The 26402-nt window shown below is 43.4% G+C and overlaps 1 protein-coding gene across 4 annotated transcripts; it reads right to left on the reverse strand.

Moving 5' to 3' along the window:
* Positions 1–341: 341 nt before the first annotated feature.
* On the reverse strand, positions 342–24629 carry RBBP7 (RB binding protein 7, chromatin remodeling factor). Of its 4 annotated transcripts, none has more exons than XM_043570301.1 (12): positions 24278–24629; positions 23291–23435; positions 17619–17764; positions 14240–14413; positions 13114–13229; positions 8302–8462; positions 7425–7551; positions 7226–7303; positions 6537–6613; positions 4081–4138; positions 1511–1621; positions 342–789 (listed from the first exon to the last, which is right to left on the reverse strand). In XM_043570301.1, exons 1-12 carry the CDS (start codon positions 24291–24293, stop codon positions 721–723), a joined length of 1278 nt encoding a protein of 425 aa, XP_043426236.1. In that variant the 5' UTR covers positions 24294–24629; the 3' UTR covers positions 342–720. The 4 variants fall into 4 exon arrangements, with proteins under 4 accessions (XP_043426236.1, XP_043426237.1, XP_043426234.1 ...); XM_043570302.1 differs by having other exon boundaries at positions 14240–14386; positions 24278–24595; XM_043570299.1 differs by lacking the exon at positions 24278–24629 and adding an exon at positions 23720–24187.
* Between the last annotated feature and the right edge of the window lie 1773 nt (positions 24630–26402).

A 26402-nucleotide genomic window follows, 5' to 3' on the forward strand; every position in this document is an offset into this window, starting at 1 on the left:
ATTTAAGAAAAATGAGGTGTAAAAACCATTCCTAGCTGGCAAGTCTTACACAACAGGTTGGGGGGCGAACCTGGGTTTGTCCGCTTTGCTGACCCCTGCCGTGTAAGCAATCAAGCTTTTGTGGGGGAGGGGGTGGGGAGAAGTGGAAGATCAGGGTAGTTCCGGGTTTACAAGTCTATCGACCACGAACACACCTACCTTCTCCCTACCTTTGCAGTAGGACATTGTCCAGGTACCCTGGAGAGAAAGTCAGTTCAAGGCACATACGTACCAGCTTTCTCACAAGACCGGACACACACATACATACTCTCCTACCCAGGTTCTAAAAGAATAAAACAGACTTTATTTTAAAACTTTATTTCTGCAAAGCCAATCAACAAGTGTTGGAGGGAAAAAGTGTAAAAGTTATTCTTGCATATCTGGGAACAGCAAGCACTCAGTTTGAGAAAACAAGGACTTAAAATAGTTGAATCAAAGGCAGTACCCTGCTACTTGCATTTTAAAACGGTGATGTTCTTTCTTAACATAACTTTCTTCCCTAAAAGCTACAATATGATACAGTACGCAATAGCTCACTTGAAAGTGCTAGAATCAGAAGGTAAAGAACGCCGTATGCCATCCCACTTACATGTCCTACTATACAATGCCTTTTTGGCGCTTGATAAACCAAGCATTCGTGTAGCATTACATTCAATAGAAACGTTTCTTGTACTTTGGGTTTTAAGATCCTTGCCCCTCCAGTTCCGATGTTGTGACATCTGACTCTTCGTCATTGTAAATATTTTCAGCCTGGAGAGGACAACCAAATAAAAGCATAGGTAAAAACGCCTCATCGTTTTTACAAAATTGTCTAAAACAGCATGAGATAATTCTGTCTACGCTTTAGGATTCGCCGGTCAATGGGTTTCAGTGTTGGAAATTTTTAGGTTAGAGGTTTTCCCCCCACACTTTAATGAGGACACACTGAGGTGGTGTTCTTATTCACCAGTGTGTAAATCGCACCGCCATACCTAGCTGTCCACGTACTGCTTATTCCTATCGTAACAAGTGTTTTCCAAAAGTATTTCAAGCATCATTTGGATGAAGCAGTAGCCCCGAAGTTAAGAGATTTGGCTGGTTAACAGCGCCTTAGAAAGGTCAGGTACTTAGTACTCCTCACCAGAGAACTCACTCAGTACCCTGCAAATACTGCCTATGATGACACAGCAGACACCAGACATCCAGCAGTGATGCCAAGAGCCCAGGTGAAGTGGGCAACAGTCGTGCAGAGCGACCAGATGCTGTGTCCACAGCTGTGTGTGTGTGGGGGGGGGGGGGGCGGGTACACACAGGTTTCTCCTGACCTGACAGGTACATAACTGAACTAAAAGACTGTTGTTAAAACGGACAAAAGTCTTTTAAGATTGTTTCCTTTCTGTATTTGGTGTGATATGCACAACTTATAATAGAAATACTTTGAGTAAATAGTTTTTCTCCTTTTCATTCAGGAAAAATAAACATTTTAGCTCACCATTTGCCATATCTGCATGATGTTATCCTCAGACACCGAGCAAATGACCCAAGGTTCATTGGGGTTCCAACTAAAATCTGATATCTTGGCGGTGTGTCCTCCATGAATAAACTGTTAACAAGAGTTGAAAAATAAAGCCTTTGTTTTGTATCTTAAGTTTCCAGAGCATCAGTCTTGCAACGGAGGTTTAGAGGGAGGGGTTTACAGGCTTAGTAAATCCACCCTCCACTTATTTTGCAAATTTCCAAACCCTCAGAAAAGGTGACAGAACATAACAGTGAATGCCTGGACACCCTCCACCTACATTTCCCAAATACTAATGTTAACACGTGTGTTTCCCTACACAGACACACCTGCTGAACCACCCCTAAATAATTCTCCACACATCACCCAAAAGTAAGGGTATTTTCCTACACAACCGCACTGCCATTTCCATACCTGATACATTTAACGTTAATTCAGCCTCATTATCAAATGTATGTGGTTAGGTACCAATATTTAAGGCAATAAATTTCCATAATGTTCTATTACAGACATTCTTAAAACTGGCCCACCTGAGGAGTCTCCTGGTTCTTCTCTGTAGGGCCCCCCCCAGGTGCCCCTTCTCCCCTTGCTAAAAGAAAGGCACACCTCCCAGCCACCCTCAATCTTTTCATGGCGCATCACTCAAGGTGGGGATTAAGAACCACCACCACCACCACCACCCCGGGCGGGGGGGGGGGAGTTAGCTCTAAAAGCAAAGCCCCAGAAAGGCCAGGCAGAGAGCTTTGCTATGAAGTGAAGGGGGCAGAGGCTCACTTCCTACAAGACACAGCCTCACAAGAGAGTACTGGGCTTTCCTTACCTCAGAAGAAACCATTCTCACAAGGACAGTATGAATACACGATTTTGAACAAAGAAGTCACAGTTCCTGACCAAGTCTGATTTGACTCGTTTGACAATTAGGTTACAAGCAAGGTAACTATTTTACCTAATAATTTTTTCAGTTTAAAAACAATAGGAAAAAAACAGCTTTTCAAAATCACGTTAAGGGGGACATAAGAGAAAGTATGTGCAGACCACAGGCTTGGAATACAGAAGGAGTCCTCAAATCAAGATCCTGTTACACTAAAATTATAGTATCCAGTTTACCACAAGTAAATGTCCCTTGATTTCAGGCTCTCTTGTCAAAGGAGCAAAATCCTAGTGATTTCCTCAAGAACTACAAAATTGTTCTAGAACCATAAGATACAGGGTATCCAAAAATAGCTGGAAATCTTGAAAACATACTAAGTGCACGAATCAGTCACAAAAGACGTTATATTCCATTTCTAGGAATTGTCCAGAACAGGCAAATCTAGAGACACAAAGTAGATCACTGGTTGCCAAGGGCTGAGGAAAGGAGCAGACCGGGAGCGGACAGAGTTCCTTTTTGAAAGGGAAATGATCTAAAACTGATTTGTGGCAATGGTTGTACGATTCTGTGAACATACTAAAAACCATTGAATTACACAGTTTAAATAGGTGAACTGTATCTCAATGAAGGTTTTACCGAAATTAAGTACAAACAGCTGGGCGAAAACATCTTGTAGCAACAACTCAGCTAGAAAATACTTTAAAACCACGAAGCCATGCATCCCAAGACAGACTTTAGATTAAGCCACTCAATACAGAATAAACCATTTAGGTGCTATCATCTGTCTAGGATGACAGTTTATTAAGAAATGCTATCCTTTAATCAGCAGGACACAGAACATGCTAGCACGTGAGAATCTCCTTATACCCCTTTGCCACTTTCTGCCATTGCTGGTGGGCATGGGAACACATCGGACAAGGAGTAAGGGGATCTTGGACGTCCGTGCAACATGGAGGTTTAGTGAGCATCTTCTTTTAAAAGTGGTGGGCAAAGCACAAGTATACTAAAACTGAGTACTGGCCTAGGAACTAAAAACACGTTACAGAGGAATGAGTGGCCATGTGCCAAGTAACTGGTGGAAACGAACGTGGATTCAGAGCGAGGACGGACCACTGTGAAGTCTGGCCATGCTTAGTAGGAAAGGGACTTAAAGGACGAAGACCGACAAGACAGACACACCACAGAAACCTCCCAAGGGCCAAGGAGATGTAAGTGATTCAACTAGGAGTAGGAGAGAGATGGTAGACCATGTTGGCACCAACAAGATCGAGAATGTCTTCATTTTCTGGGCAGGGACCTCAAAAACTCAGGTCACTAAAACATGTCTATATGGTTAAATAGTGGGAAGTATTGCTGAGTATCAATACCTACCCCCCACACCCCCCAAAAAAAAACCCTCAGAAATATTACCATCGGGAATCAGTGAGAAATTACACTATTTCCCAGGAACCCAACTGGTTCTTAGTGAAACATTCGTAAAAACCTACTGTGCTCTATTTACTAGTTTCAATAAATGTCAAAACCCAATCACAATAACCTTTAAGACCTCCAATTTGAAATCATCTTCAAGAGCTAGTGCTTGAAGTTCTGACTTATTTTCCAGATACATGGATCAATAACAAATTGTCCAATCTGCACATAACATTTCATCTTGCATAACAAAGCCAAAATATACCAGGAGTTCTGGAGGCCCATCTTCTGCGTCTTCTGCTGATTGTTCTTCTCCAATTTTGCTATTAAGAAAGAATATAATGCTCTCGTTATTGGAATTCTTGTAATGGGAAGGATGTTTGCAAAACCAGCATCAGCCCACAAAACACATCTTAAAACACATGCTAGAAACAACTTCTATACCATATCCATGACAGTTTCTCTACTAATTACTGGTGGAAGGATGGGATGCTTACTTCCTGTAAATGATTTAAGAGCTGTTCGTAACTGAAGACCCCACAATGAAATGGCTAGAAGTTAATTTACAATTCAATATTCAAGTAAATACAATTCATTATTCTTAACTGTGGTTATTTACTGCATTGGATTTAAAAGGTGAAACAACACATCAGTCAAGGGAAGGCTGTTTTTTTTTTTCCTTCTCTTAAATTCCATTTGTAGAATTTGCCAGCAGGCCCAACAGTGAAATCTCTTTACACACCAAATATCAGCCCTGGTATCTAGCCCCAATGTGGACTTAGCTAGTAATAACTGCTGAAAAAGCAGCCGAAATACACAACCTTCCAAGTGATACTTTCTTTTTCTTCCCATTAAACTCAAACCAAACACATGGGACTGCTAGACAATTCTGTTTATCCTCCAGTCAGGAGTACCAATTGCTAACACTGACCTTTTTTTTTGTTTTGTTTTGTTTTGTTTTTTTTTTTAATTTTTTTTTCAACGTTTATTTATTTTTGGGACAGAGAGAGACAGAGCATGAATGGGGGAGGGGCAGAGAGAGAGGGAGACACAGAATTGGAAACAGGCTCCAGGCTCTGAGCCATCAGCCCAGAGCCCGACGCGGGGCTCGAACTCCCGGACCGCGAGATCGTGACCTGGCTGAAGTCGGACGCTTAACCAACTGCGCCACCCAGGCGCCCCTTTTTTGTTTTGTTTTAAATGTTTGAGAGAGACAGACAGACAGAGAGAGAGAGAGAGAAAGAATGAACGGACAGGGAAGGGATAGAGACAGAGGAGAGAGAATCCCAAGCAGGCTCCATGCTGACAATGCAGAGCCCAATATGGGACTCGATCTCACGACCCCAGAATCATGACCCGAGCTGAAATCAAGAGTCGGATGCTCAACCGACTGAGCCACCCAGGTGTCCCTAACGCTGACCATTTTAATCCATAATTTTATCTAATGTAATTTTAACAGTATGCAAGTCATGAAAGAATTTTAAGAAGAAATTTTATAATGCCTGCAAATTTATTACGGGCACCTATAGGGACAATTCAGCTGCATCACTCCATACAACCACTAGTTTTAAGTTTCTAATTTTACTACTAAAATTGTTTTCAAATAAAACTGAACATAGTCAAATATCTGCTTTAAAGATCGTCTACATTTCCAAGATTCTATCATGGCCAGAGTTTGTTGCACATGAACACAGAACATCAGATGTTTAGAATACGAGCACTGTATTCCACAGTGTTTATGTCCTCTACACTGAAGGACCTGCCTGTCTCTGTAATTAAGGTGGGCTTAGTTTTAATAAACTAAAAACTTAGTCCACTTCAAAGCAATACATTTAAATGAAGGTAGAAAACAAGTTATCTTTTGGTAATTTAATGATTTAAACTTAGGATAATGACATCTTAGAAATATATATAACTGAACACCTTTATTAATGGGTCTAAAGGTTCAGACAAAAAAAATTAAGGAATCTGAAATTCTTCGAATAGCTACTCAAAAATCAAGGGACTTTAAACACTGGGAGAAACTAGAGCCTGGGTGGCTCAGTTCAGAGTCCAACTCTTGATCTCGGCTCACGTCGCGATCTCTGCGCTGACAGCACAGAGCCTGCTTGGGATTCTCTCTCCCCCATCTCTCTGCCCCTCCCCCGCTCGCTCTTTATCTCAGAAGAACTTAAAATAAATACAATAAAATTGGAAGAAACTATAAAATACTGAGTCCAAGAAGAACATAAGCTCTCTCACAGCATGGGCTGCGCTTATCCCGTTCCCAAGTGTATCCCCAGCAGTTACACAGCCCACAGTGGGAGCTCAGCTCTTCCAAATGAACCAATGAAAGCACCGAAGAGCAAGCAGTAAAAACACTCTAGGAGTGCAGGCATCAAGTGAGCTCCAGTGAGACGTGAACAGCTAGCATCCACACCCCCTTTCTACAGCAAGAGTGTCCACAATACAATTATCTGGATATTAAAACCACACACTCCCCCCAACTTCATGCCTGAATATCAACAGAAAAAAAACTGATCTTCTCAATCTAGTTTGCAGTCCATTTGCTGATTCATTTCTATTTCACAGAAGAAAGACTCTTAAGGAAGGTACATGAAAGTTGCTTTAATATATTTGGCTTATTAAACCGGGGTTAGCAAACTACTCTCTAGTTTATTATTACATCATCTGCCAGATTAACATACTTCTGCAGTTTCTCGTCACCAGATTGTGAGTTACCTTAAATCCCACACGTTCAGGCGGCGATCAGTACCACTTGAAGCCAGAATAGTTTCGTTATGTGGAGACCAGTGGACCTAAGTAATACAGATTTGGAAGTGTAAAGAATCATCTGTTCCTACATTTGTGGATAGTTTCTAATCCTCGAGATTTTCCCATGTCCTGTTCTGCAATACTCTCTGTGGCCTGCGGCCCTCCTTCCTTGTCCTAGGCCTTTCAAGTGCTCTTAAATGGCCCATCTCCCTAGCCTGCCCCCCGAGAAGGACCACACTTCCCAATACAGGGGACCTCAGCTAGAAATCCCCATAAACTTATTCGGCCCCATAACCATCCCAGAATCTTGTAAACTTTTCAATGAAGTGCATCTTAAGCCTATCCAAATCTCCATTTGAAACCACATACAAGGTTTTGTTTTGTTTTTTTCACTAGAGGACCCACCCACACTGGATACCTTAACTGAAGAATCCTTGGGTTTCAATTTTTAAACTGATCCTGTTTTGCAAGGTCTTTTCTACTTCTAAAGTAATAATCTCACAGAGCTCCAAGGTACTTCCCACTAGTTAACCTAGAAGAGGAACTTAAAAATATATATACATACCATGTCTGCTATAAAAGCAAAAAAAATTTAAATAGCCCCCATCCAAAAGTTAGTAAAAACCTGACAGAGACACCAGAAAACTGTCACGTACCTGGAAAATTTCATCTTTATGAGATTCAAAGGTATGGAGTTTTAATTTTAAATTACGCAGATCCCATAAAGCTACAGTCTGAAGAAAAAATAAATGAAAAGGAATTCATTTCTCCACTTCACAGAAGAATTTTAGAGTATCTGATTATAGAACAAGGCAACTGGGTCCATAAACACCAAATATACAAAAACTTAGAAACCTTATCCGCAGAGCCAGTTGCGAGAATGAACTCGCTGTAGGGATTGAACGACAGACAATTGACCTCGGCAGTGTGAGCGTCCACGAGGTGGCTCGGCTTGGAGGTGGTATTGGACCTGGTGTCCCATCTACAACACAAAGGTACGAGGCACACAGCACAAGAGGAAGCCACCCGACCCTCCCCAGCTTGTCACACGCTCACACTCGTTTCCAGGTCCACACTGCTCCACACCACCCTATCTCCGCTATGCTCGCCCCTTTAGAGACACCCCAACCACATACAGAGCTGCCATTGGACTTCCAACCACTAAAGGACATATTCTAAACCTACGGAAAATAAACTAAGGCTATCATTCCTGGTTTCGTGTTGATTAGATTCCTGTCTTAATTACCAACTATTTCAAGCATACACCAACTACTCTGTAGAGAATGATGTAATAATTTGATTCCTACAACCTAGCCTTGTTAAATTTTACTATCTGGCCATATTAGCCTCAGATATTAGTTTACGAGATAAAACACATGACAGGTGACTGAGCACAGCCCTGTGGCTGTGACCTGATGCAATCATTCTTAGCGCTCATCTTCAAAGTCACCTTGACTCCCAATTTTGATATTTACCACTACGCTACCAAGCACGTTTCTTCACATTTACACTTTTTTTCAAATAAAAATTATGTTCATTCATATAGCACAGTAACTTCTATGCAAAAACAGCCATTATATGACTTCTTGTATGTCAATTCTACCTCACTAAAGTTTTTAACGCCAGTATAGGCCTTAAAAAAAAAAAAAATCAAACCACAGGCCACCAGAATCACTGATGGTCTCATACAGGACACCCATATACGAAGACCCCACTGAACCTTCCACCTTACATCATAAGTTTCTGATCATCAGCAACAGATCCAAATAATGACTCGTGTAGCAGATGCCAGGCCACATCCTCTACGACAGCTGAGTGGCCAGTAAAGATGGCTTTAGCGTCCACAATCTTGCCTTCCTTTGGTCCTGCATTTATATCCCACAGACAGACAGTCTAAAGGAAGGAAAAAACAAATAACCTTCGTTAAAAAATTATTTAACTATAGGCGCCTGGCTGGCTCCGTTGGAAGAACATGCGACTCTTGATCTCAGGGTCATGAGTTCGAGCCCCACGCTGGGTGTAGAGATTATTTAAATAAACTTTAAGAAAACTATTTAACTATATAAGAGGTAGAAATAAACACAAGGCAGAGGAAATGTAAATAAAAGTAAAGCTTCAGAAACAGAAGAGTGTATGGTTGTAGTATAGCTTCCATGATCTGAGATGCAGGGGCAAGGAAAGGAAATGGTAACAGGGACAGGGAAACCGAGCATGATGGCAGCAAGAGACAATCACATTCAAGTTTCCACCTAGATACAGTCAAGTATCTAAAAGTCAAGTGTCTAAAATTCATCTAGATTACACAATGCAACACTGAGAGCCCAACATTCCATATCTACTGAACAGAAATTCACATCCTAAAAATTCAAGCAAGGTTGGGAGACTGGGAATTAAAACTAAAACATGCCTCTTAAAAAAGCAAAGAGGCTAAGTCTCACTTCACAGCAGAAACCACTACAGCACATTAGAAAGTCAGACAGGTGGATAGCCCAGAAACCCCAACTAGGCTACTTTGAGGGGCCAAACCTTAGGGCCTGCAGACAGATCCCCACAGTGTACTCCTCAAAATATCAGCAGAACCCAAGGAGAGGCCACAGGCCTCAAAGATCACAGATCAGCAGGCTCTGGGAGTGGAGTCTTCTATTGACAACCATCACAAAGAGGAAAGACATACTGTTTATGAAAAAAACATTGTAAGCTATATAGGGCAATGATTATCATCCAAACAATTTAAGACAAAGGTAAGTCCACTAAGGTATATTTGCAGTAATACCACTGACACTGGTATGGGATTCATCTTTTTTTTTAGGTTTTTTTTTTAACGTTTATTTTTGAGACAGAGAGAAACAGAGCATGAACGGGGGAGGGTCAGAGAGAGGGAGACACAGAATCAGAAACAGGCTCCAGGCTCTGAGCTGTCAGCACAGAGCCCGACGCGGGGCTCGAACTCACGGACCGCAAGATCATGACCTGAACCAAAGTCGGCCGCTTAACTGACTGAGCCACCCAGGCACGCCATGGGATTCATCTCTTTTAAAATCACTTTCGAGGAGGCGCCTGGGTGGCTCAGTCGGTTAAGCATCCGACTTCGACTCAGGTCATGATCTCACGATTTGTGGGTTCCAGCCTCGCATGAGGCTCTGTGCTGACAGCGCAGAAACGGGAGACTGCTTCAGATTCTGTGTCTCAGTCTGTCTCTGCTCCTCCCCCGCTTGCGTGGTCTCCCTCAAAAAAATGAATGTTAAAAAAAAATTAAACATTAAAAATAAACATTAAAAAAAGTTAAAAAAAATCACTTTCTTATCTGAGTTTCAGCAACAAAGCTATTTCCCAGTAGCAGCTATTTACCCATGAACAAAAAAGTAGTTTTACATAATACACACACCTTAGCCTTTGTTGATACGTACACACTCAGATGCAAAATTTACAAGCACTGAAGAGAAAGGAACATGCAGAGCTCTTGCCATCCTCCCCTGCTCACTTCAGAAGGATCCTGGGAAGATTAGCAAGATGCCTGGCACATGCAGAGCCCTTGGGAAATGTCAGCTTTTATTATGACTAGCAACTCCCAGCCTAGTGTCTTCAAAAGGCACTAGTAATTAAGTTACTGAGTATAACCCATCCTCCCTGTTTTGGAGACTCTATCACACCCACTTTGAGGGAAGGGGAGGAAAGCCTCCCTTTGGAGAACTAAGGGAGACCTTGCTTCCCAGCCTCCCTTGTGACTGGGACATGATGTCGGCTCCAGCAGTCTGACAAGGATTTTGAACTGTGACCATCAACAGGAAAATCTGTTGTCAGGACTGCAAGCGTGGGGAAGAGGGAGTGGAGTATAACATCTACCAGCCTGATCTCTGAGTTGTGGATCTGACCTCTCCTCTCTGTTCTGGACCATTTTCTAGCCATTACAGCAATTCTGTGAGCTACCCTGCCCAATGTCCTTCTGATAAATTCCTCTTCTGTCTGCCATCAGCCAGAGTTGGTTTCAATTGCCTGCAGCTAAAGAATCTTGACTGGGCCAATTATCTGCCTTAAATATTTAGAAAAACATCAACAGAAATTGTGACCAGTAGAAACATAAAGAAGGTCTGTGATGTGACAGGTCCTGTTCTAGGCAGGAGGATATACTAAGGAAGAAGGCAAAGAACCTGTGGCCAAGTTATAAAAGATTTCAAAAGCTCCAGAAGTCTACTCTCAACTCTGGGGGCAGTCATAGCAAACACATTTTGCTTACAGTATGGGTTCCATGAAGGAATGTATGGAGCTGCAGGTGGCAAGAATGCTACAAACACTGGGGGCGCCTGGGTGGCTCAGTCGGTTAAGCCACCGACTTCGGCTCAGATCATGATCTCACGGTCTGTGAGTTTGAGCCCCATGTCGGCTCAAACTCAGCCTGGAGCCTGCTTCAGATTCTGTGTTTCCTTCTCTCTCTGCCCCTCTGCCTCTCATGTGCTCTGTCTCTCTCAAAAATAAACATTTAAAAAAAATTTAAAAAAAGAATGCTACAAACACTGATCTACAATAATAACAGGATCACTTTGCATTTGTGTGGTACCTTTAAGATACTTGTATGAAGGATGCCAAGACAACTCAATAGGTAAATATTAGTCTCCTCAACAAACAGTGCCAGAAAAACAGGATAATCACATGCAGAAAAGGAACATGAACCCCTACCCCACACACAAAACTAAACTCAAAATGGATAAAGGACCCACCTATATGCAAGATCTAAAAGTATGCAATTCTTAGAAGAAAACATAGATGTAAATCTTTGTGATGTTGGATTATATGTAATGGTTTCTTAGGATACCAAAAGCACAAGTAACAAAAATAAAAACTAAACTGGACTCAAAATTATTTCTGTGCTTTGGAGGGCATCACCAAAAAAGTGAAAAGACAAGCCACAGAGTGGGAGAAAATCTTTTCAAATCTCATCTGATAAAGGACTGGTATCCAGAATAAAAACAATTCTGACAACTCACTAAAAGAAAAAACCCGAAATTTAAGGGGCACGGGGTGACTCAGTTGAGCGTCCAATTTCAGCTCAGGTCATGATCTCACATTCTGTGGGTTCGAGCCCCGCGTCAGGCTCTGCACTGACAGCTTGGAGCCTGGAGCCTGCTTCAGATTCTGGGTCTCCCCCTCTCTCTCCCTGCCCCTACCCTGCTTGTGCTCTCTAATAAAAAAAACAAAACGAAACAAAACAAAACCACAAAATTTTAAATTTGACAAGGAATTTGAATACAATACTTTTCCAAAGAAGATCTATAAATAGCCAATAAAAACATAAAAAGATACTCAGAATCATTAGCCATCAGAGAAATATAAATCAAAACCACAAGGAGATACCACTTCACACCAACAAGGATGGCTCTAAGAAAAAAGAGACAATAACAAGTGCTGAGGAAGATGTGAAGAAACTGGAACCCTGGGGTACACACTGCTGGTAGGAATGTGAAGTGATGCAGCTGCCGTGGGAAAGCTTGGCAGTTTTTCAAAAAGTTAAACACAGAATTACCATATGACCCAGTATTTCCACCCCTAGGTAATGAAAACCTACATCCACACAAAAACTTGTACAAAAATGTTCACAGCCAACATCATTCAAAATAGCCCCAAAGCAAAGCAAAACAAACAAACAAATAAAAAAAACAAAGCCCAAAGTAGAAACAACCCAAATGTCCATCAACCGATGAACTGGTTGTTCAGCCATGAAAAGGAGTGACGTACTGACCTATACTTCAACATGGATCAACCTTGAAAAACTTACGCTAAAAAAAAGAAACCAGACAGAAAAAAAAGCACATATTCCATTTATATGAATTACCAAGAATAGACAACTCTAGGGGTGCCTGGGTGGCTCATTCAGTTAAGTGTCTGACTTCGGCTCAAGGTCATGATCTCGAGGTTTGGGAGTTCGAGCCCTGCCCTCCTTCAGGCTCTGTGCTGACAGCTTGGAGCCTGGAGCCTGCTTTGGATTCTGTGTCTCCCTCTCTCTCTCTGCCTCTCCCCTGTTCACGCTCTCTCTCAAAAATAAATACACATTTAAAAAATTATAAAAATGAAGAAATAGACAACTCTATAGAGAAAGTAAATTAGAGGTTGGCAGGAGCTGGGGAAGTGGGGAGTGACTACTTAATGGGTCAAGAGTTTCTTTTTGTGACATTCGATGAAAATGTTTGAGTTAGTAGTGAAGATTGCACAGCTTTGTGAATATACGAAAACCCAGTGAAATGTACTCTTATATAAAAAAGTTTTTTCAATGTAATTTCTATTTGTCAGGTCTCACACTTCATTGTTTCCATTAGATATACTTTTAAATAATGGGACACCTTTTGCCCACCTTCCTTCTAGTCTAAGGCTGCTTCAAAAGAGCTCTGTGGAATCCCAAGGCTCCACCAGGGCGATATGATAACCATTGCTCTAAATCCTGTAAAAATGTTATCACAATAATCAGCAGCACTATCTTAGAACACCTCCTGCAGTGCAGAACTCTCCCTGACAGTCTTTAAGGACAGGAGATTGGGAAGAGTAAGTTTCTCACATGGTCGTCTGATGCACTCAGGAGATGTCCACTCAAATTAGAATTCCAGGAAAGACCATAGCCTTCCTTTTGGTGGCCTCTTAACCGAAGATCGGGATTACATTCTCCACTTGGGTCTAAAGAGAAAAAGAAACACATTAACTACTAAGTCATTTTCTGTTTATCAGAACTAGTAAAAGCGATTTTCATTCCTCACTGAATGAGCCGTAACGTTCATTATAATGCCTGGAAAACACCACATATGAATGACGACTTAGGACTTGGTCTGACCCCCAGCCACCCTGAAAAGCTGTTCTGTGCTTCATTGCAAATACTCAACACAAACCAAGACTCATGACCATAAAATGACTAGTTCCTTTGCAAAACCTAGTACCAGCTCCGACACAAACCCCTGAAAACTACAGCTGTTCCCTCAAATGTGAGTGGCAGCAACCCTCCCATGGATCAAATTGTTTACAACTTTCTTGTGAGGAAAGAGTTAACACAGCAGGTCTGGTTGCTCAGCCCTTGCACGTATCCAGGGTAGCCCGCAACCATGACTGACCCTTAGCCACCCCCTAGGAATGTGACCCTCACAAAAATCGTCATCACTGACATGAGGTTGTGTACGCCCAGGGCAGTGAGGCATGCGGTAGCAGCTTGTCAAGACTTGCAGGATTGTTTGGCGATTCATGATGTACCTGGCTTCACTGCTAGGGTCCCGAGTTTCCCTCAGCATGGCAGGTCAGAGCAGGATGTGCCTATGTGACCAGACCTCTATAAAAAACGCCAGATCCGGAGACTCAAACAGGATTCCCTGAGCAGAGACATTTATCACATGCCCCTGTGGTCTGCTGCTAGAGAAAAAGCACGTTCCGTATGGCCCTGGTGGGGAAGGACTCAGAAGCCTGCGCCTGACCTCTCTGGACTCTGCCTGATATGTATCTTTTCTTCCTGCTTTTTGCTCTGTATCTTCTGCGGTGATAAACCCTAGCCAGGAGCATAACCTGCCGGGAGGTCCTTCTGTTCAATCAACTGAATTTTGAGGACGGTTAATAGACTCCCAAAATGTTTAAACCTTTAAAAACCATAGAGTACACTAGTTTCAAAAATGTTGGAGCAATGGCCTGATTTCATTACTACATACCTGGCTTAGCAGGGTGCTTTGTATAGTCAAAAACCAGCACATCAGAAGATGGTGTTTTTGTAGCAATGATGTGAGGATTCTGCGGCATGTAACGAGCACGGTTTACTTCTCCTTCATGGTTAATTTTAATTTCACATTCAATTTTTCCTGTTACAGAACCAAAGCCACCAAATTCTAATGTGAGAAGAAAGAAATAAACATACACTTACGATTAAAATTCACCAGTCATTTAGCTTAATACACCCAACAGATTTTAACAGAATACAACATAACCAGAGAACACAAAAATAGGGGTTCAGTTGCCACTTGAAATTAATTTATTCTCAAAGCCCATTTGGAATGGAAAATGATAACACTATTTTCTGCAAGTTAAGTTTCACCTTGGATTTAGAATAATTAAAAACTGGCCTCTTTCAGTTGTGAAGAGGATGTAATTATTCCTAAAATCAGAAATCCATACTAGCTAACCCCCAACTCAACTCTAAGACACAAATATGCTGGCTCCACCAGCACACCTAATTCAACTGCTAGTGGAGTGCCAAAGCTAAAACGAGGGGGCTAACCTATCTGGCATGTGCATAAGACTATAGTGTTGAGTAGTTATTAAAAAGGCCTTGGAAAAGTAACAAAGTCACATAAAAAGCAGAAGAACCTCTGAGAAAGCAGCAAGATGATAGCAGAAAGAATACAAGTAGAGAACATCTAAGCAGATAAGGACAAATGAGGACATTTTCTTTTTTGTGCCCATAGATTAAAAACTTGAATAGTTGCTGACACTTAAAACGTTGGGAGGCTCATTATAACTGTATCATTTCTTCCTGACCTATATTGCTACTTCTTTGTCCATTCCTTTTTTGTTCACCCTGTGTCTCGGGTTAGGGAATCACAACTCAAATGCCTAATGGAGCCAGGGAGGTAACAAGTAAAACAGACTGTCCAGGGCCTGGAGGAAACAAACCAAAAGCAGCAAACCATTTCTCAGTTTCAGCCAGCTCTTGCTATATGGGAATGCTTAATGAACACTGGCTCCCATGGTTTAGTATCGGTGTTCAGCCATTCTTCTCCGTGGCAAACAGAGCTTATTACTACTCCGTGTGGCTGAAAATCATCTCTCATTCCCCACAGCTACTCCCACACAACCATATACAATCACCTCTTTCCCTCTCAGCACTTCCCTTTCCATCATGTCAATGGGAGAAATGTTCCCTAGCAAAGACCACCCGTCCTGATCCTGACACTGCTCCAAACCTGCCCCAACTTTGATTTTCAACCCATCACCCAACCCCCCTCCCTTTGTGGACTCTAACAGCTCTAACACTTCTATATAAAGACACTCAAGTCCCCCAATTCCTTTACTTATTACAACCTGAACAGCTCTCCTCTTTAAAAAAAAAAAAAAATGGATTTCTAGGTAAGATTTACTTCGAACACAGGGCTTTGTTTTCTCAAACTCAAAAATTTGAAAAAAAAACCCACTATTTTAATAATAGTATCCATTACAAAATACTGTAACTGAAAACAGAAAGCGGTATTAACTGAATTACTTCAGTCACTTGTTAGAACATACTGAACAAGTGACTTCAGTAACTTCATATATCCATAGGTTATGCAGAGGGACTAATTCTTAAGCCAAGGGTCCAATAAACACATACTTCAGGATTAAAAGCCACTAAAAATTTCTGATTATAACAATATTTACAGAAATAACGCATAAAGTTGTAGGGAAACGGACTGTGAATTATGGGAGTGGCAAATGGAGTAAATCATTTTGGAAGATAGTTTTCTACTATTTTAAGTGGACAGTGAATACACCATACGACTCAGCAATTCCACTCCACTAGATAAATCTTCCCACATGTGTATAAGGAGACATGGCAAGGATGTTCACCGAAGCACAATTTGTAAATGCAAAATACCACATACACGTAATCCAACTGCCCCCAGTTGAACAATGAATGAAGTAAGGTTTAATCACAGTGGAACATCAAACAGCAGTTCAAAGGAGACAGGCATCTACATGGTACACACACACATTATCGCATAAAATAAGCTGTAAAAACCCTTCATATTTACTACTGTATGAGTAATAACAGTTAAAAATGGCACACTGATTTTCAGGACACAGTGATAAAGTCTTCAAGGAAAGCAGGTCAGGAAAGGGGTATGGGGTGGCAAGACTTTAGCTATAAAATATTTTATTTTCAATAAGAAAAAAATTAAAGCAAATTCCTTAAAATGCCAAGATGAAACCTTTTAGGGCTGTGCAGAAAGCACTAACCCAGCAGGTCTGGCTGCTGAGCCCTCGCCGCTCTGAGGGACACTGGGACCATGAATGACCCCTGGCCGAGTCCTGGGAACACAGACCTCAGAATGTTCTTTCCGTTACTGATGGACTGATGGTTCTGTGGTGTACACCTGGAGCAACAGACCATGCTGTACCAGTTTGTCAGGGTCGCTATGCACAAACATCAAGATTGACGATATGCACCTGGTTTCATTACTGGGGTCCTGAGTTTCAGCTGTCTTAACTGGCTGCCAGCAGGATGTGCCTGTGAACCGCCCTCCACCCCAGCCTCACATCCAGACACTCAAATGGGTTTCTCTGGGCAGGAGAGAGAGATTCCGCACATGTCCTTGTCGTCTGCTGCCAGAGAGAAAGTACATCGTGTGCGGTCCTGGACGAGACTTGTGCCAGACCTCCCTAGACTCCCTGATGCGTATCTTTTTCCTGTTGCTTCTCCTCTGTATTCTTTACTGTAACAAATTTTAGCCATGAGTATAATTTGCTATGGAGTATTGTGAGTCCCTCTAGCACAATGACCAAACTTGGGTGATGGTGGGAATACCAAATCAAGGGAATATAGGTTTGACAGGGTAAAAAAGGAAGTCAATAGCTTCCATAGAAAAACCACTGTAAACTGTCTGGTATGTATGCCTGCTTTTTCCTATGCACACGCAACACATATTATTCCTTTTACCAAAATTGGTACTATAATCACACAGAAGTTACTCGATTTATCTTGGACATCTTTCCATACAAGAGCATACAAGACTTGCCTCATTCTTTGTGAGTCTATGTAAAATTTCACATTTACCTCATTCTTAACAATTGCTGCACGATATTTCAAACATACCATAATGTGTTTAACCAATTTCCTATGAACTAACATCTGGGTTGCTAAATTGATCCTAATTTTTCCATCTTACAAATAATGTTATATCATGAAATCTTTGTGCACATGTGAGCAAGTAGTTCTATGCGATAAAGTCCTAAAAGTTAAACTGCTGAGCCAAAAGAGATTAGTAGAAAACTGTAATAACATATAACTAGAAAAAGGCACACTCCCTCAGACACTAATAGAATATATGGTATACCTACCACCCTTCTCACTGTCACAGTGGGAAGCATCAAACTGTGCATCATCGTTCGGAATATGGACTCGAGCAACCACAAGATGATTCTGCTCATCAGATGTGTGAGTCCCCAGCACTAGCCAATGAAGGGCATAATCCTTTCCTTCCGGTCTGTTTAGGAAAGAAAATAAGTCACACTAATCCTACAGGAAACCAGTTACTAACAAATGCAATCCATTACCAATCTCCATACCCATAATCATGACTTCTCACTTAAAAAATATCTTCCAACTTAGTACATTAGATATTCCTAATTTTCCAGTAAGAGACAAGATAGAATGTTAAGTTTAAGAATCGAGTCCAAAAAACTGGGTTTAAATCCTGAATCAAACTAAAATTAGCTATATGCAATTCCTTACATCACAACTTCCTGTGGACCTCAGTGTCTTCACCTAAAAAACAGGTTATGAGGGCAAATGGCATGATGAGACAACGCTTTATTGACGTTCACGGTGCTTAATGTTGGAGGGCCAAGACGTACGGCTCTGGGCCCCAACACTAGACAAGTTAGGCTATTTATGTTTGTTCCTAAATTTAAGTTGTTGAAAGGATTTAGTGGTTTTTAAAAGAGGTGTGAGGGTTGCTTCTATGAATGTAATTTAGTAATAACTTAAAAAATACAAGGCGAGGGGCACCTGGGTGGCTCAGTTAGGTGTCCGACTTCAGCTCAGGTCATTATCTCACAGTTTGAGTTGGAGCCCCATGTCTGTCCCAGCGCTGACAGCTCAGAGCCTGGAGCCTACTTTGGATTCTGTGCCTCTCTGCCCCTCCCCCGCTCACACTGTCTCTCTCTTTCTCTCTCTCTCTCAAAAATAAACATTAAAAAAATTTTTTTAAATTTTAAAATGGTGAGATTTTACTAAGATTTGGCTTAAAATAAAAAAGAACAATAAATACATATACAACTCCAAAACCAGAACAAAGCAACCATGGTTAAGCAATAACAGTTTGTTTGAAAAAAGACAGGAGTCTTAGTTGATGTATGTTCAGTGCCCAAGAACAGCATATGGCTATCAAAAAAGATAGTTCCATCTTAGGTGAACTTACATGGGGAGGGAGAGGCAATGCATGGGAGCACTCACCCACTTAAGTTTAAATGAAAAAAAAAAACATACCTAGAAAATAGACTCAAAGCAACTGTACTTTAGGAGGACTTAGACAAAACGAAATCTGTTCTGTACAGGGAATACTAATTCAAAACAAAAGGGAACTTCAACATATCTCAGTAGAACCATTTGAAAAGAAATGGAAATGCTTGGGAGAAAGGAGGCACCACAGAGCAATGTTAAGGCTGACATAAAAGGAAGTCACTTTTCATAGGGTTAAACAGAAATAAAAGGTTCTAAGGAGCACAGTCCCAACATGGAATGGAGGACCTGAAAAATTCCTCGACTCTAAATTCAATTTGGGTTTTCCCTAACACTGTAACCATATAAGGATTTTTCTTTTTTCCTGTAAATCCTTTCATCTCCATCATTAAAATACAAACCTATTTTCCTGAACCAATCAATATTACAAGGTTTCCCTCCAATGTTGGAGGCACCTAAAGCCACAGAAGCACTAATGTTAAAAGACCTTGTCCTTCTGCAGCGTCAGCATCTTTTGATCACTTTGACTTCACTGCTAAGAAATTTCTCTAACAATAACAGATTGTCACAAGGTTATTATTCTCAGGAGCACTGTCTTAGTGGCAAAAGACTGACAACAACCTAAATATCCATCAATAAGGCACTGGTGACATAAATTATAGTATATCCATAAATGGAATTCTGTGGAAGCCTTAAAACAAGAGAGTGTATTGGGGAGCCTGGGTGGTCAGTTAGGTGTCAGACTCTTGATTTCGGCTCAGGTCATGATCTCCCGGGTTTGTGGGTTCAAGCCCCTCATTCGGTTCCTCGTGCTGTCAATGCGGAGCCTGCTTGGAATTCTCTCTACCCCCCACAGGCTCTCACTCCCTGTCTCAAAAATAAACAAACTTAAAAAACCCACCAAAACCCAAGAGTATATTTAAGCATGCTGATAGGAAAAAGTCTCCCATGTAAACCACCAATTGAAAAGTCAAGTGAATAACTTGCTACATAAAAAAAGGTGGAGGGGAGGGGCACCTGGGTGGCTCAGTCGGTTAAGCGTCCAACTTCAGCTCAGGTCATCTCACAGTCTGCGAGTTCAGGCTCTGTGCTGACAGCTCAGAGCCTGGAGCCTGCTTCAGATTCTGTGTCTCCCCCCCCCCCCCCCTCTCTCTCTCTCTCTGCCCCTCCCCTGCTCATGCTCTGTCTCTGTGTCTCAAAAATAAATAAAAACATTTTTTAAAATTTATAAAAAAGATGGAGGGGAGATATGTGTAATGTGTTTTATTCTGGCAGGAAGAGTTAAAAAAAAAAATGACGGTCTCTGCTCTGGGTAATGAGACCAAGAGAATAGGGGACATGGAAAGGGGATTTATTTTTTTTTTTTTTTTACTCTATGCACTTCGTACCATCTGAATTTGAATGATTACAAAGCGTTTTAGGTAAAGACTTAAGTTAGTCTCAATATGTTTAAGAAATTATCTAATAAAAGATATGGGTTAGAGGTGCCTGGGTGGCTCAGTCGGTTAAGTGTCCGACTTCAGCTCAGGGCATGATCTCGCGGTTCTTGAGTTCACAGGCCTGCGTCAGGCTCTGTGCTGACAGCTTGGAGCCTGGAGCCTGCTTCAGATTCTGTGTCTCCCCCTCTGTCTCAAAATAAGTAAATATTTAAAAAAAAACTAAAAAGAATAAAAGATACAGAATAAAATTATTTTCTTTTATTAAAAAATTTTTAATGTTTTTATTTACTTTTGAGACAGAAAGAGACAGAGCATGAGCAGGGGAGGGGCAAAGGGAGAGGGAGACACATAATCTGAAGCAGGCTCCAGGCTCTGAGCTGTCAGCACAGAGCCCGACGCGGGGTTCAAACCCACAGACTGAGATCATGACCTGAGCTGAAGTCGGACGCCCGGCCAACTGAGCCACCCAGGCGCCCCTAAAATTATTTCTTAAAAATACCTAAATGAAAATTTTTACAAGGCAAATCCACTATGTGGACAACTAACGAACTCAGTTTAAGGACAATAGCTTAGAAAGTACAAGTAGTTACTGGGAAGTATGTAGGTAGAAGGCAGGCCTTATGAGGTTGACCAGAGTCTAGTTCCTCAAAGACCCAGGCAGTAAGAGCAGCCAATATTTCCACTGTTCCATATAGTAACAAAACACAGTCACATTCCCTTATACCCAAACAGAATCCTGCAAAGCACCACATAGCTATCCTCAACATCCAAGAATGTAGGCAGGCTGGCTGGCATTTTCTTGCATTCCCAGAGCCACTGCACACCCCACAACCAGACCCCACTTCTTTGTAATGCAAAGAATACCATGGAATACATAATTTAAGGTATTTTCTGTTCTGTTCCTAAGTGTTCATATGCAAGCAGTATCTGGGAGATGCCTAGCTGGCTTAGTCAGTGGGACATGCAACTCTCGATCTTGGAGTTGTAAGTTCGAGCCTCACATTGGGTGTAGAGATTACTTAAAAATCTTGGGGCACCTGGGTGGCTCAGTTCGTTAAGCGTCTGACTCTTGATTTTGGCTCAGATCGTGATCTCACAGCTGGTGGGAGGGAGCTCCACATGAGGCTCTGTGCTGAAGTCCCAGAGCCTGCTTGATATTCTCTCTCTGCCCCTCCCCCCAAACTATATTATAAAAAAACCCAAGAAAATAAAAATCTTAAAAAAAAGCAGTATCTGGGCTAAGAACATAGAGATCATTTTTAAAATTGTTACACAAAACATATCACAGATAATATTTTTAAAAGACTCGAGTAAGCAGTTTGCACTGAAATCCAAATGGAGAAAGTTACTACACTCTAATAAATTATTTCTCAACAATGGGGTGGGAAAATCAGCATCAGTCACCACTTACTGTGTACTTACTCTGTGCCAGCACTTTAACAGTGCCTAATCTCATTTAATGCCCTCAAATACAGGCAGTCAGAACCTAGAGCACCTCCATTTACACATCAGACGACTTGGGAATGGATATTGACCAACCTGCCCTAATTTGGGTACTGAGAAGTAGGGGGCAGGATTCAAACTCAGGTCTCTAACCTTACAGTCTCACCCACCCCCGCTGTTTTCTACTGTTCAGGTAGGTCAGAAAGATCCAAGAGAATATAAGTTAAGCTGTTAAAGTTTTTAATTTACTTAACAGAAATACAGAGTCAAATGTACATGGTACTCTAAAGGAGAACCTGAATACCTTCAGGTATGTGATGCTCAAAAGTGTTATGTCAATGCTTAGAAGTCTCCATTATTTATTTCTTGGCTACTCTTCCCACATCTGTATATTTACACTGAGATTTTTGGGAACCCCAATGGAAGCCCCTACCTGTATGTAGGACAATGTTTGGGAGTCTGACCTTTATTTTATCTTATAAGATTAACTGGGTCTTGAAGTGCCTCAGTGGCTCAGTCGGTGGAGTGTCAGACTCTTGATTTCGGCTCGGCTCATGGTCTAATAGTTTCGTGGGTTCCAGCCCTGCACTGGGCTCTGTGCTGATGGTGTGGAGCCTGCTTTGGAGTTTTCTCTCTCTGCCCCTCCCCCACTCATGTTTTTCCCCCCTCTCTCAAAATAAACTTAAAAAAATTAAATACAATTAACTTGCTCCTATTTTCATAACTTGTCACAAAATCCCTTTCATAGACTAGTGTCGTCAATCCTCATTAAGTCATATACTCACATTACCTAAATTGAATAGTTTTAAAGTTCATGGCCAAATTCCTACTAGAAAAAGTGCAAGCATATGAGAAAGGTAGTCTAGTACAGGAGTTACCTCAACTCTGGGGCACCCAGATTGGGCTCAGAATCCCACTTCACCACTTACCAGTTGTGTGATCTTGGGGATGTTACTTAGTTCTATCCCAGTTTCCACCACAGTACAAGGAGGATAAAATCACAGTACTGTTCTGAGTATTAAACCAAATTAGCAGGACACAAAACTCTTCACATGGACCATACCCTATTCTAAATGTTCAATAATGACAGCACTTATTACCAGAGAAATGTAAGAAACAGCCGAAAAGAACACTCTTACGAAGACCAACAACAACCTCAAAGTGTTTTCCACGCTATTAGCCAATAACCTCTTTTCTTCAGTGAACTGTTGCTAAATTCTTTTCCCCTTTGTCCATTAAAACCTATTCATATTGGGGGCTGATTACATGAGTGTGCTCGCTTTGTAAAAATCCATCAAGCCGTATGCTTACGATTTGTGCACTTTTCCTGTAAATATTCTATTTTTCAATAAAGTTTTAAAGAAATCCATTAGTCTAGGGCCCCCCAAAATGCTGCTCTGTATTGAAACCCAAGAAACATCAAATATGTTAGGTGTTTTCTACAAATATCATTAAACGCACACATTCTTTACCCCCTTTTACACCCACGCTTACATGTCAGAAATCATCCCACAAATCACTTAAGTTTTGAGAATAAAAACCACCTGCCAGTTCATCCAAGGGCTAAATTGATTACACGCTCATGTTCTATGTGTAAAATGCTGAAACTTGGAAATTCAGGACAATAGCTAAATTTACACAAAGTAAAAGTTGCCAGAAACCCTTACTTAGTCACTTCAGGAAGCCACTGAACGGTAAGACTCGGCCACTGAAGAGCATGGGTCATAACCAGGTCATACAGAAACGGCGTATTCTTCTTCCAGATTTTATATTCTTCATTGATGACACGCTCCTCCACAGTATCTTCAAACACTGAAATTTGGAGAAAGCCCATACAATTAAGCGGCTGAGAGAAATCGAAGTCAGAATCTGTACACAGATACTGGAGGTCACCTCGAGATGGCCACACCTAACCTACTCTTTAGCTTTACATTTAATTTGGACGCAAACTAACTGCTCTTCCAGAACGCGGAGAAAATATTTATTAACACCAGGAAGCTTATTTTTTGCACCTAGAAGTCAATAGCGCTTGTGTGTACAGAATTGAGTAATTACACGGACAACGATTCTGTTTTGCCAGTTACAGCTGTTCGCACCTGTTCTAAGATGACGACTCGTACGTACAGGGGCTCCACGACCCACCCGGGGAGCCGAATCCACGTGTAGCAGAAACCCCTCGGCCCGCTCCCTCCATCCCCCACCAGGAGCGGCCTCCGCTCCCACGAAGCCCGCGTCAGCAGCCATAGGCCGGCGTGTTCCAGAATCCCCCGGACAAGGGCCGCGACCCTGAAGCGATCGACGCGCGCGCGTGGAAGGAGCTGCCGTGCCCGCTTTCCGGCGGTGGAGGCCGCCTCCGCCCGAGAGCCAAGGGCGCCGGAGGGAGCGCCGCCGCCGGAGGGGGGAGGGGAGTTGGGGGGGCGGGGGAGGGAAGGGGGCCCAACCCGCGGCCCCGCGCCCGGCTCCGGAAGTGCTCAGAGCCCTCCGCGCCGCGGTCCCGTCCAGCGTAGGCCCCTCGAGGCGCGCGCCTAGCCTCGCGCCCGGCCCCGCCCCCTGCTCCTCACGCCAATTCGCGCCTTTCGCCGGCGCGTGCCGCGGCCTCGCGCGCCCGCCGCCCCCCGCGGTCCCGGCGCGCGCCGCCCCGCAGGGCCTCTTACTCTCTTTACTCGCCATCTTGCGTCGGGTCGTTCGCCCCTCGCCGCCGCCTCGGACTCCCCTCGCTAGCCAACAGCAGCCCAACCACAGGCGTTCCTGCCTCGCCCAGGCGCGTCCACTTCTAGCTCTCGAAGCGAGAGCTCCGTCTTACAGCCTGGGTGCTCCCCAGACGCTGCGTCCTTCTCTCCTGCCTCCTCCCCGCTCGCGGGTACCGAGGTCTGAGGCGCTCTTCTCTCTCTCTCCAAACTTGGAACGAGACTTTTCAACCCGCGCCTCCCAGCCCGCCCAGGCAGCTGAGCGCAGGCGCATCCGCCCTGGGAAAAGTGAGAGGCGGTGGAGAGGCGGGCCTGGGAGCCAACGGCTCCATGGTTTTGACCAATGAGGTGCGGCAGGCGGCTTCACGCGGCGTTTGGAGGCGGGCTTCTGGGGGTGGGCGGGGCGTTCCGCGGCAGGAAGTTGGCGAAGCGCAGGCGCGAGGGCTCGCCCAGCGCTCCCAGGGCCCGGCGCGGGGGCGGATGGGGGCGCGCGGGGGTGGGGCGGATGGGGGCGCGGCGTGCGAGCGGCGCGGGGGCCGCGAGCCCCGAGGCCACGGGGCGTGGCTGCTTGCAGAGGCCGAAGCGATGGGGTGGGAGGGGGGGTAGGGAGACTGCCGCCGCTTAGCCAAGCAAAATCTCACAGCGAGAGAGGAAAATGGTTTCTAGTCTCGAGAGATTACTGTGCCCTCAAAGTCTCCCCGATAATCACGGGCATGCAATTCTGTGCACCCTGAAAGGTTTCCTTTCCAGCCGACTGACTTTTCCTGGGGCCCGGTCGAGTGGAGGTGGGGTTCGTTGGAGGCGAAAGGAATCTTTTACAGAGGCCGCGGGCGTTTTCGCCTGCTGAAGCCGCCGGGCCTCCCTGTTAGGCTAAACCTGCGGCCTGTGCTGGCACAGGCCGCCAACGGCCCGAAGTCGACTTGAATTACGTTTTCGTTTGTTCGCGTATTTGGGTCTTTAAAATGATTTGCGGCCTCTCCAACTGCAGAGAATTTTGTCCCTACCCCGGCGTTCTTGTCTCCGTCCCAGGCCGGGACCCTGCTGAGTCATTCTTGTCACCTGCAGGGGTCCCAGGGCAACCCCTCTCCACGATTGGCGAAGCTGGGGAGAGCTGCCCTAAGCTGACCCGGGATGGCTTGCTTTGAGCCCTGCTCTACCTTGGAACTTGGTAGCCCTGGAGGAGTGCGTTCGGGCGCGGGGGTGAGGAGAAAGTGGGCTGCAAGGCCAGATGGGCCAGGAGCACAGGGTACGGGGTAGGGGTAGGTGGCCGAGATGCCTACGTGCATAGGGAACCTCAGTGTGCATCCAGACTCTGGGAGAGGCTCCCCCTGCAAAAGCACCCCGGAACATTTGCTGCCTTTATATTTTCCAAGTGCGACCATGGTGATTCTCAAGCGAAATTGTTCAGTTGCCCCTGTGATGCCCACTTTTCTGATTGGGAAACACACTCAGACGTTACTCTACTCGATGGCTGAACCAGTAATATTACCTTATATAGAAATTTATTGTGTGGTGCCTCTGCTTTCCAGTAGGTTACAATTCATTATTATAACACTCTGCCTTCGTGTCGGGCCTAAGAGACTAAAGCTGGGACAGGGCCGGGCGGGGGAGGGGGGCCGCGGCTGGAAAGGGACGAGGGTTGGAAGGGCGTTTAAATAGTACAGTTTTCATATTCTAGAACAGTGGTTGGCAAAAAAAGTTTTTCTGCAAGGGGCCAGGAGAGTAAATATTTCAGGCGTTGGAAGCAACTACTCAGTCAGCTCTGCCACCTTATAGTGAGAAAGCAGCCCCAGCCAATATGGATGAACCTGGCTCTATTCCAATAAAACTTTATAGACACCGAAATTTCATATAAATAATTTTCACATCAATTTCACGTGCCACAAAATATTGATTTATTTTTCAACTACATCAACATGGAAAAATCATTCTTAGCTCATGGGTCATACTAGAGCAGGTGGTAGGTTATATTTAGCCAGAGGACCCTAGTTTGCCCACCTTGTTCTAGAATAATTGTCTTATGGCTTTGCTTCAATGGGAACATCCTCATGTGCACAGCAAGAGAAGGCTTGGCGGACAATTTCCAGTCTCC

Source organism: Prionailurus bengalensis, chromosome X, assembly GCF_016509475.1.
Source record: "Prionailurus bengalensis isolate Pbe53 chromosome X, Fcat_Pben_1.1_paternal_pri, whole genome shotgun sequence".
In the NCBI taxonomy this organism is placed as follows: Eukaryota; Metazoa; Chordata; class Mammalia; order Carnivora; family Felidae; genus Prionailurus; species Prionailurus bengalensis.

Coding starts and splice junctions, on each gene's coding strand:
- RBBP7 (XM_043570299.1), bottom strand. CDS start 23,867: ATGGCTGCTGACGCGGGCTTCGTGGGAGCGGAGGCCGCTCCTGGTGGG. Junction 7,304..7,424: donor CAACTGGCTCTGCGGATAAG/GTTTCTAAGTTT, acceptor TTTTTTCTTCAG/ACTGTAGCTTTATGGGATCT. Junction 6,614..7,225: donor ATAAAGATGAAATTTTCCAG/GTACGTGACAGT, acceptor TGTATTACTTAG/GTCCACTGGTCTCCACATAA.